The 11,886-nt window shown below is 46.0% G+C and overlaps 1 protein-coding gene across 6 annotated transcripts in view; it reads right to left on the minus strand.

The window, feature by feature from the left end:
- Positions 1-9,260, minus strand: part of GRM7 (glutamate metabotropic receptor 7) — an 849,841-nt gene extending 840,581 nt beyond the window's left edge. For 2 of the 6 annotated variants that reach the window (XR_012012515.1, XM_072788071.1), the window contains exon 1: positions 8,507-9,254. Coding sequence is in view for 4 of the 6 variants with exons in the window: in XM_072788071.1 (XP_072644172.1) it covers positions 8,507-9,025 (519 nt within the window). In the remaining 2 variants the exon portion in view is untranslated. Of the gene's footprint in view, positions 1-8,506 lie in introns of all 6 variants that reach the window. The other 4 variants (XR_012012517.1, XM_072788072.1, XM_072788070.1 and 1 more) reach the window with 3 other exon arrangements.
- Positions 9,261-11,886: the final 2,626 nt, after the last annotated feature.

The raw sequence follows: 11,886 nt of genomic DNA on the forward strand, positions 1-11,886 counted from the left end.
TCAAATGCTACCTTATGAAATCCACCCCAACTACTGTAGTTAAAAATAGAACCACCTGTACACTCCTCAGCACTCCCAAACCAACACTTTGCCAAACCAACACTCTTCAGCATGCTTCCCATTCTTTTCCTTATCTCGTAGGGCTCCTCAACTTCTAACATACTCTAGGACTCATTAATACCATCCTTCTGTTTCCACACGAGAGTATAAGCTGAGAGAATAGTAAAGATAGGAGGAGGGGAAGAGGCTAGAGGAGGAAGGACAGAGTGGGGAGAGAAAGGGAGAGAGAAAGCTTTGCCTATTTTCATCACTGATATGTCCAACCATGTAGAATAATGCAGAAGAAGGATGTTTAATAAGTATTTCTGAGGAAACAAGTAGTCAAGTTCAAAAAGTTTAAGTTCCTCAATGTTCTACAGCTAGAGAAGGGTCACAGTGGACTTCAAACTTGGGGCTGGCTAACCTCAAAGCCCACTGCTCTGAGCCTGTCTGGTATCTTCATGTCACAAAGTCCATGGCATTCCTGATTCACCTTAATCAGTGCCATAGAAATTCTCATTTCACTGAATACTATCATTAAAGCATTCTCTCTCAATCTGTGTGACAGTTTCCATTTTTTAAAACAAGATTTTGTTTATTTATTTTAGAGAGCTCAAGCACGCTGAACTCAAGTGCCTGGGGGAGGAGCCGAGAGGGAGGGAAAAGGACCAGAGGACTCCAGTCTGAGCAGACTGTCTAACATGGGGCTGGATCCTACCACCCAGGGGTGCCAGGACCCTGAGATCATGACCCCAGCTGAAATCGAGTCCGATGCTCAACCTACTGAGCCACCCAGGTGCTCCTAATATTATCCATTTAAACAAAAACAGAAAGAGTGAAGTTCAGCACAGATTATTATGGTAATTTTACAGTAAATTTAGCAATAGTGACGTTAAGAATAGTGTTACTTAATAATAACATAATGCTAATAAAATAAGATCTTTTAAATGTATCGAACACTCACCACTTGCTAAACTCAGTGCTAAAATATTTCCATGCATATTTTGTGCAATCTTTATAATTACTTTATCAGACAAGTACACTTGTATCATTCCCATTTCAAACATAACAAAATCGATGAGAGGTGTAGTACCTGTTTGATCAAGGTGAGACTGGTAATAAGTGGCAAGTATGAATTTAAATTCAGACCTAACTCGAGAATCTTATTCTTAACCCCTACATGAAAATTCTGATGATTCCTTTGATAAAAGTATGTTTTCTCCAAGAAAACATCCCACATTTTGTCTGCCTGTGCTAATACATTCAGAACACAGTCAAGTTTAAAACATGACAAAAATGTTTAAGTAGTACTTTAACAAATGGAAATATTTTCATCTAAACAATAATGCAGAAAAGCAGGCTGAGCCTTTGAAGTGGCTTCGTTGCTATCTTCCAACTGGAACAAGAGAAAGAATTGGCAGCCGCAGAATGGAGAGAGCACAACACCCAGAGATGGAGAGTTCTGTAAATGACCAATTATAAAACTATTTAGCTGCAGCACTTTTATAGCAAGAGGCAAAATAATCCATTAAACTGAAAATTCTCCTACCCCTCACTCCACGGCCCACACAAACATTAATGTTGCTTTATTAGGATGTATTTCCCGTGCTCTATCAACTTGACTTTCAGCAATTGTATTAATATAGTCCTCTCACTTTGCACATATATTTGAATGATGGATTTCCCCACTTGAGGTTTGTAGAAAATGTGGAGTGAATGAAATAAAGTTCAGGAAGAAGAGCCATCATAATCCATAATGATGGATACTGAATCAAGACAAGAAGAAGCATATTTTCTTATTTATTTGAGAGAAAAGCCTACTATGTATTTATTGCCTACATTTGGGGCTACCTGTTGAATAACAGAAAACAAGCATCTTTTACTTGGAGGTGAGGATTTGTGTGCTCAAGTTTCAACACACCTACAGAATTAATCTCATTGCAGAACCAAAATAAAATATTATTTCTTTCTGGAAATAGATGTGGCTAAGGAATCAGCAACTCTGACGTCCTCAAACCACTACAATTTCAAGGGCAGGCAAATCTGTAATTATTTTAAGTATTTCTGCATTTGTGCAATAACTGAGCATGCATGCATAGTGGTTAACAACACAGGGTACTCTCAGGCAAATCTCTGCATGAATCTAGACTTTACCACTTACCAGCTATGTGACTTGGGGCTATGAGAATCACTTTCTTCAGTTATACGTGGGGATGATAACATGCCCTTTACAGAACTACTTTAAGAAGTAAATAAGATGAAATATTTATAGTGCTTGGCATAATGGCTCATAGCAAAGATCACGTTATTACTGTGGTCACTACTGTTATTGAAAAGAAATGAGGACTTCTGTTCTCACAAAACGAGTTATGTATCCTATATTATTGTAACTTCATATTATTTTATTTTTGACCTTATAATCTAATAACTTGATCCAGCAAACATGTAGCAGTAAGGATAATTGAAAGGAGGTTACTTGTCAAACATGGAAATGCCATCATAGTAAGGGCTGGCGCAATGTTTTTCTCAGATATTTACCCATAGAAAGATTTGGGTTTGCTTTTATTAAGTGCATAAAACACATATATTTACTGTGCTGAATGACAAAAGGTCCATGAATTAATTAGAGTGACTATAGGTTGCATAACTGTCCTCTAAACAGTAATCACATATGCAATTTAGTTGCTGGGAAAATGTGTTTCCGACTGTTCTTTTTTGCCTACTTGAAGTATAAGGAGATAAGTAGTTAGGCTTGATGCTTACTGTAGAGTGACCTGGGAGCTTAATGTACTTTGAACTCCATTATGCCAGCAAAATGCTTCTCTGCCCTGGAGACATCAACAAAAGATTTGCTTTAATGAAGGGAACCAAGTATGGTTCTAAAGCTTCCAAATAGGAGGCCTCTATGCTGCACTCTACGTCAGAAGTGTTCACCTTATCTCTCAACCGCATCAGGTTGTGATAATGAATGCTTAAAGTTAATACAGCAAATGTTGGGAAGAGTGGAGAAGAATGCAGAGTTCTGAATATCCCAGACCTAGGCTAGAAGGATTATATTTAAAGTAAAGGAAGTATCATGTTTAATTTTTTACTTAATGAATACCAATCAGCAAATCTTACATTAACAGAAGAAATCACTTGATCTGCTAGGAGGCTTTTAATTGCACGTGGCTTGAAACAAAACTCAAAATAGTAGAAGAAATTTTTATTAATTACTTTATATTAAGAACAAGTACTGGAAATTCAGGGACACAGCTATATTCAGATATAGCTGGATTTGAGACTTATCATCAGGGCTCTGGCTTTGTCTCCATCACTCAACCTTGCTTGTCTCTGTATGAGTTTATTCTACAGAAAGTCTTAGGTTGGATGGCCACTGGGAGTCCCAGAGTCATATCACCCCAGCTTTGAAATTCCAGAGAGAAGAGTCAATTTTCCCATTTTCCTCTGACAAAAAGTCCTGGGGAAGATTCTGATAGGTCTAATCAAAGTCAAAAGTGTACACCTGAAGTCATCACCTGCTTTGCTTGAGTTCAGTCAGGAATTTCATCCCTGGGGCCAGGGAGGAGGCAAAAGTCATTATCTGGCAGTTTTCCAAGGGAAGGTCTGGTGTTTTTGCAAGATGAAATGGGACAGAACACTGGATAATGAAAGTTAAGGTCTGCTACTATAAACACCACAGTTCTAGCTCCCTGCCTGGTGTCTTATGACCATGTAGTAAGCTAACCCAGGAGGTCATTTTTCTCCATACCAGCCTTGATATACATGACTAAGGAACACACTGGCAAAACAACAAGGGGAAAAAATCTGAATATGGGAAATCAGCTACACTGGTATTAACTAAGATACCTGTGTGAAAACATTCTTTAAAAGTACCTCAAACTCACTCAAAGTTCAAAGTGGCAGCTGGAAATGGATTTTGGACAACAGCGGGTTTTCTCCAAGCAAATTATGACCCAAAAAGGTTAAAGACTTAGAAACTACATTTGTTTTTAAAGAAAAAAAAATCAGGTGAGGTAATTGAGACATGGAAAAATTAAGTGACTTATGCAGGGTAACAGAGCTAACTAATGGCAGGATTGAGATTGGCGTGTACTTTGTGTCATTCAGCTATGGGCTTTTAAGCCCATGACACAACCCATATATGCAGGAAATGGTGCATTTATGATTCAATATCCTCTCAATGCTTATGGAATTGAAGCAAAGGCATCCATTATTATATTTGAAGAGAAAAATCCCTAAAGACATCTTTATATCATGGGCAAGTATCATAAAATATACATGTAGAGGTATCTTCAAATATAGTATGTGCCTGTCTCTATTCCTTCCCTCTCTGCTCTTTTCAAAAATGCCCCTTTAAAAATTGCCCACTCACCATCTGTTAGGTAAATTTCCTGAAACACAGTAAATGTGGAGGCAGAGATTGTTATAGAGCCTATTCCAAATGGCACTGACACCTGTATTTATGAAATTTTGAAAAGAGTAGGTTAGAGTGGTTTTTTTAAAAAAAGGCCCCACTATAGTAATACCACACCATTCTAGGTGCCCAGTTCTATCCAATTACATAAGATAAAAGGAGAGAAGAGAAGGAGCAAAAGAAAGATAGAAAAAAAACTAGGCCCATATATCTAAAATGCCCCCAAAGTTGGAGATTATATTCAAGCTTCAATGAACAGAAGGACAACATTTAGAAATTTACAAATGTATTTCACTGATGGTACAAGGTCCACAGGTGTAGATTTGCAATATGCCCCAACAAGAGTCAAGTTGGCTACTTTTCCCATCTAGTTGCTTTTGAAGAAACAAAGCAACTGAAACAGACACCATTCAATTCCAAGTCCATAGCTTACACCATGTCACTGGCCATGAAATATTGTTCATTCAGAGTCAGGATGTAGCAAGAGTAATTTATACGCTCAGAGTGTTTGCTCTCAAGTCAGTAACAGAGAAGCCCTGAATAAAAACATGACCATTACTTTCCACTCTAATATATCTTACTTATAGCTCATAAAACCGTGGTCAGGGGAGATTTATCCTTTGGACACCACATTATATAAGCTCTCCACTTTAAGCCATCCCCACTCTGTGATTATTTTTTAAATACGTTACTCATAGTCAAAATTAATTTACATTTAATCTTTCTTAGCATTAGGAGAGTATTATTTTGTACAGGCTCAGAAACAAATCTCCAGAAATTCTCCCTGATGCTTCTTTGAGGCTAAAAATGCATTGCAGGGTGGTTGCAGTGACTTAATTCTAGTTGGCAGAGCCCTGGCCACACACTAATTTCATTAGCCTCAAATTCCTAGATTTGAAAGACCCAATGGACATCATTCCTATCCTCTCACATGTCACTTACTAATCAATTCAGTGTGATACAGAAGAAGGGGGGGTGGGTGGAGAGGACTTGCTCAGTTCATAGCTTTGGTCTTCTACGCCAGCAGGCAAATGAAAATTCAAAGTCATAGGCACTATTTACATCTGAGGAGTCATTCTTGCCCAGATCCTAATTCTCAGGAAAGAACTTCATTTCAGTTTGTGCTGGCAACAACAGCATAAGCTACATTTATCACTGTTTCTTTACTCTTTGCTGTCCCACCCCATCAAAGTGTGGAGCACTCCCCCATTTAAGTCACCAAGTATTCCTTCACCCAGCCTAGAAGCTTATCTCACAATAAATTTTTATCTCAAATGATAGCTTTGGCATGGTCCCCGCAGCAACCTACAGGGCCTGGGAAAAGAAAACTCAATTCTCTGGAGAGCTCAGAATTCAATCATTTAGAGAAGCTTCTTTTATATAGGACAATCTTAATTGAGCTGAACCCTGCAATCCCAGAGAAGAGTCACCTACCGTTCTTTCCCGCTTTCTCTCTAAATTGATTGTGCCTTTGAACAATGGGTCTGTGTACCACTATTCTCTCTATTCATTTTGCAGGCTTATAGAGGCTTGGAAACTGGGGATTAGACTGGCATGCCAGGAGCTCCTATCATCACGTGCAAAAAAAAAAAAAAAAAAAGGTTGAGGCTATTGGAATTTCTATCTGTCTATCTATCTATCTATCTATCTATCTATCTATCTATCTGGGCAATGGTTGAGCAGGATGCCCACACCAACAGTTTTACCCAGCTCACAGCACAAGCTACAAGTTGGTGCATTCCTCCTGCCACCAGCCTCTTCTCCATAAATGCAGGTGAGAACTGGGGGCTCTTTTTCCCTCAGCTGTTCAATCCAACATGAATAGCTGCAATTTGCAAATTAGAGGAAAATGACAGTGTTTTCTCTGAATGGTTTTGGTCCCAACCCACACTGCTAACACTGGCATTCGCTTCCTTTCCTTCCCAGCCCAGGGAACGGGGGAACTAAGCATAAGGCAAGCCATTTCCCGTTCTTCTCACAAGAGCCTCAGGTTCACACACCAGAGGAAGAATCAGCTCCCCCTGGAATCTTTTCCAGCAAACTCAGTCCTTCAGCCGAGCTTGCGATCCCTCTCCTCCTGACTTTAGCATTTCACTCTTTTTTCCAACAGGCCCATCTGCAGCACTGCCTGTGTGCTGAGTGAAGGAGAAACCCACACCAAAATAATTTAAAAATGTGAAACACCAAATGTGCCTTCAACCCCCAGGGCTCAGGGCTCACAGGGCTGTGAGTCACCCCAGTGGTTCTCAGGTCATCTCTGCTCCCACTTTCTCCTGCAGCACTGCCCTCTGAAGTTGCCTCGCTTTAAGCACAGACAAGAAGGAAACGCTTCTGGGTTTTGCTTACATTAATCCAGCCTCTTCCCAAAGCATCATCTCGGAATTAAGGGTGCCCCCAAAGCATTTGCGGGTTTGCAAATATCTAGCGAGTCCCAGGATGGCACACTTAAGAAGGGTTAGGGGTGCTCAGAAGATCAGAGGGGCCATACCAGGCTGCAGCCTTGAGCAGACACCTCTCTTGGTGCACACACAAACTTCACACTCCTGGGGGCTGAGGTGGTGACAGCCCGAATCTCGCAAGGAATCCCCTACAGAAACCCAACACCCTTAGGGAAAGCAACCAGAAGGGAGCCAGTTCTTTAGATGTGGGGAGCATCAGGGCACCAGGGTTAGCTAGCCCATCTGAAGAAGGGATTAATCGAGTTTGGGCACGATCAGGAAAGGGGAGAGCTGTGCATTAGGAAAAGACCATCTCAAGCCACAGATGAACAAAAAACTTGAGGGTGCGGGGGGGGGGGGAGACAGGGAGAAAAGAAGCAGAAATTGAAAGAGAGGGAGAGAAAAAGAGAAAAACAAGGAAGAACGAGAAAGACGGGAGAAATAAGGACAAGGGAACCCACGATCACACAGACCCTGTGACTCGATTTCTTAAAATCCCAAATCCGCCCCTTTGTACCCAATGCAGCAGAGGAGCCCCGGGGCTCGGAAGGCAGGAGCAGGCGGAGAGCGAGCACTGCAGTAGAACCCACCGCTCAGCCGCCCCGGATCCGCCTTCCTCCCATTTTCGCCGTTGCCCTCTGGCGCCCGGAGCCGGGGGGCCGCCGGCATTGCTCCGCGCACCCCAGAGCCTCCCTCCGGGCGCCTTCTCGCCAGGCTCCGGGAATCGTCCGCGGAGCGGCGTTTGGGGGCTGGGGGGCTGCGTTCGGGAGGTCGTGGGAAAGGATGGGCGGGGGCTGGAGGCAGCGAAAGCGATTTTGTTTCGCAGTTAGCATGAGCTCATCTCTGGGCTCTGAAGTGGCAGGAGTAGAAAGCTGATCGCCCAGCTCCTGCCGGCGGCCGGACTGCAAATGCAATTTAGACGGTGCAAACAAGTGCCCAGAGCAAATCCCCCGGGGGTCACGGCTGCGGTGGCACCTCCCCGCTTGGGGAGCGTCCCCGTGCCTTTCGCCCCGCGCCCTCGCGGAGACGGGCTACACAGGTCGGGGGATCCAACCCGAGGGAGATGGGCAATTAGCATCCACACACGAAGGCGAAGACCTAGCCCTCGGTTTAAGCTGTGCCTCCCTAAGCTCTTCTCGAAATTTTCCAAGGGAGCTGCGGCTTGCGGGGCGGCTTGGGGCTGGGAAGCTGGGGAGTTGAGAAATGCCCAGTTTCGAGGCGTCTTCTCATCTTTCATATTCCATGAGCCCAGCCGGCTCTCACAGGAGCCTGGCACTTTTACAAGCCTGGTTTTTTGGACCATATTTCACTCTAATGCAAACCCATTTAAATCATCGCCTTGTTTTTCGCAGATTGCTTCTTGTAAATGGGGCCATAAATCCAGGATGCCAAGCCGGATGGAGTGGAGCGCGGACAGGGGAGAGACGGAAGGGAAATGAACCGAGCGGGGAAGGCACCTCCTCGGGTGGGGTGGGAGGGATTCGCCGGATCTCCAGGGTGGAAATGCGCGAAGGCTGACCTGACCCCGCACCCCTGGAGTCCCAGCCAGCTTTTAGGATCAAGTGCTCGGGGAGCTAAGGCGCGCTCTGCCCCGGGGGGAGCGCCTCCCTACCTGAAAGAGCCTCAGGATGTTGGCTACCATGATGGAGACCGAACTCCCCGAAGCCCCAATCACTCCAACTACTTTCTCCGGCTTGACGAAAACCGGAGGCTCGCCGTTGGTGCAGCGCACGTCGGAGGTGTCCTTCTGGATGAGCGCCTGGACGAAAGTGAGCGACTGTTCGAGCGCGTAAGTGTCCCTGGAACAAGTGTCCAGGATCCGCGCGCCCAGCGTCACGTTGGGCAGCAGGTTGGGATCGCTGTTGATCTGGTCCAGGGCGTAGAGCATCGCTTCCAGCCTGTGGATCCCGTTCTCCCTCTTGATGTCGCCGCAGGGCACTCCGCTAGGACCCTTGGCGTGCACCGGGAACAGCCCCCCGAGGGTGACGTCCCCCTCGATCCGGATGGAGTGCGGGGCGTACATCTCCTGGCCGCGCGCCGCCGCCGCCAGCGCGCACAGGAGCACCTCCAGCACGCAGCAGGGGAACTTCATCAAAGTCAGGACGCGGAGCAGCTTCCCCAGCTGGACCATGCTGCTCCCGCGGCGGCGGCGGCGCTGGAGGGGACGGTGGCGGGCTCGCCGGGGTCCGGGCCCCTCGGGGTGAGGTCCTCCCGGGAAGCCCCGAGGCTCCTGCAGGCGCGGAGGGTGGGGGCCCCCGGGGAGGGGCGGCGGGAGAGGACCGGGGGTCCCGCGGCGCCTGCCAGATCGGGGCTCCGTGCGCTCCCGGGTTCGCCGGCCGGCGCGCCGCGCTCGCGCTCCCCGGCTTGCCGCTCGCGCTCTCCAACAGCCCAGCACTGGGGAGAGGGCAAGGATTGCTATCGCTTTAAATGGTCGCTCGGCTCCCTCTCCTCCTCCTCCCACTCCCTCCCCCCTCCCTCGCGAGCTCCCCGACTCTCCCCACCCTTCCCAGCGCCCGCCCTCCCCACTGGTTTGCATCATCACGCAGGGAGGGGTTGCGTGCTGAGGTGGGGGGGATGGGTGGGCGGCTAAGCCGGGAGTGCCTCCGACTGGGAGTTTCGCGGTCCCCGGGGAATCTAGGGATTGCAGGTCGCAGGCCAGGCGTGAGCTGCTTCTCCGCTCCCACGCTGGCAGCCTCCGGCGCGCGCCTGCACCCACGCGCACCCGCCGGGCACGGGCGGCGGCCAGGTCGGGAGGGCGCGATGCCGCCTCCTGCTCTCACCCTCCCGTCGCGAGCCCCGGCTGGCCGAGCCCGAGGGCGCGAGGGAGGCGCGGTGAGGCAGGGATGCCGGGGGACCCGCTGCCTACTCCTCGTAGATCTGTGCCAGGCTTCCGTAAGAAAAACACGCATATACACGGGAACCTGATTCATGACTTAAAGAGCCTTTACCCGGAGACTTGTCCGGGGCGAGGCACTGAACCGGCTCCTAGGAAAACACGCCGAGAAACGCTAGGAACGTAAGCGCACCCTGGGTCCTCACCGGGTCCTGGGGCCAGGGCGGATGGCTCGGGCTGACCGCGGTCTCTAGCAAGTCTGTGGCTGAAAGCTCGGACTCCTCTCTCCCTCCGTTCGTCGCCAGAGATGTAACACCCGAGAACTCTGCAGAGCACACTTTTTGCTCTGGCGCTGACAGGTGCAAGGCTCCCTCCTACCCATTTCCAGCGATGCTTCTGGGCTGGTGACAGGTTTCCGCGGGCAGGAAGCAGCAGGAAAGAGGTGACAGTAGGAGGAAGAAAGAGAGGCAGGTAGAAGTCTCCCCAGTGATCCAGATGCCTTTCTATCTTTTTTTTTTTTTTTTTTTTTTTTTTCTGGCTGGAGATTTGGTAGCTAAATCAGGATGCAGTGCGGTTAGGAAGCTGATTTTCAAAGGTGTCCCCTCCTGCAGGCTGAGACCAAACTTGAGCTATTAAAGCAACAGGTGGCCCTGGTTCTTATATAAAAGAAGGATAATGTCTCTGTCCTTGGTACCAGGGTGGTTTCAGGCTGGTTAACTCTTGCTGAGGTTTTCTGTTGGAGGGCAGCAAAACTATATTATACAGATTTGAGAGTGACGAAAACCAGAAACAAGGCTTTTTGTTGTTGTTGTTGTTGTTGATGTACTAAAGAAAAATGTCCTTGGACAAAAAGCAAGCAAACAAACAAACAAAAAAAACCACACACACACACATACACACACACAAAACAAAGTCAGAAGATAGTGGTTTGTCTCTGCCATCAACTACCTGTTTGCTCTTGTCATTTCTGTTTTCCTATCTGGATTTTAGTTTCCCTCTGTAAAATGATGAGATTGAACTGGGTGCTCTCCATGGCATCTGTTAACTCTCAAATCCTCTTAAAACAAGCCATGTCCCTTTGGCCATGGATCTCTCTTTTAGGCCAATATCCTCTATTTCTTTATGTGTAAGAGACCTTTTTTTTTTTTTTAACTCCAAAGTACATTACAAACATATTCTAGTACACAGGACTTTTTCTTTTTCTTTTCTTTTTTTTTTTTCTTGTCCATCATCTATTCCTCTTCCTTCTAGGGATAGTACAGTCCATCAAATTCTTTTTAGATAAGCTCCTCCTCCATGTTTCATTACCTATGATTTGAGAATGGAACCCACTTCTTATAAGTTAGTGCTGATGACTGGCTACAATGATGAGTTAAAGGATGGGAATAGAGCCCAGCCAGAGCCATCCAGGACCAATCCCTGGACTTTTGTTGTGGTATGCAGGACAGTGACACAAGGTTACCACTATCCAACAGACGATATGTGAATGAGTTAGAACCAAAAAACAAAAAAACAAAAAAACAAAAAAAATAAAACAAAACAAAAAAAAAACACTACCTCTTCCTCAAAATACTTCATGTGTATCTTTTAGAAAATATACTATTCTTATTATCTAAGAACACATTGCACAGTCTGTTTCAAGAGAACAGTGCTATAATTAATGTACTAATACTGCCTCCATGTACAATGTGAGTATCAATCAATCTAGATGGGACTATGCTACAATCTTACACTGTTATGGCCCCCACTCTTTCCTGGCATTCTGGAGCTGTAAGGATATAAGTGTGTAGCTGTGCCAGGAGCTTCCACATAAACAGAGAGACATTTGAATCCTATCATAAAAGACAAAAGAGGGGAAAGGGAAAGGAGAAATTGGGGTGGGGGTAGAGAGAGATAGGGGCCTGACTTAAACATCTGGACTCTTAGATCCAGACATGCCAGCAAGATTGCCTCTGGATTATTTTTTTCAGTTTTATACTATTTTCCTTCTGTTGTTTGAAGCCAAAAGGATCCTTTCTAATTCACCTGCTGTAAAACACCAGCTCAAAAAGGGTGGAAGGCCTGAAATGGGTATCTTAAGTTACCATCAGCTAATTTGGAAAGGGAGAGAGAAGCAAAGCAATAGGAAGGCATACTTGGGAATACAAGTACTACAATCC

This window comes from Canis lupus, chromosome 19 (genome assembly GCF_048164855.1).
Source record: "Canis lupus baileyi chromosome 19, mCanLup2.hap1, whole genome shotgun sequence".
Classification (NCBI taxonomy): Eukaryota; Metazoa; Chordata; class Mammalia; order Carnivora; family Canidae; genus Canis; species Canis lupus.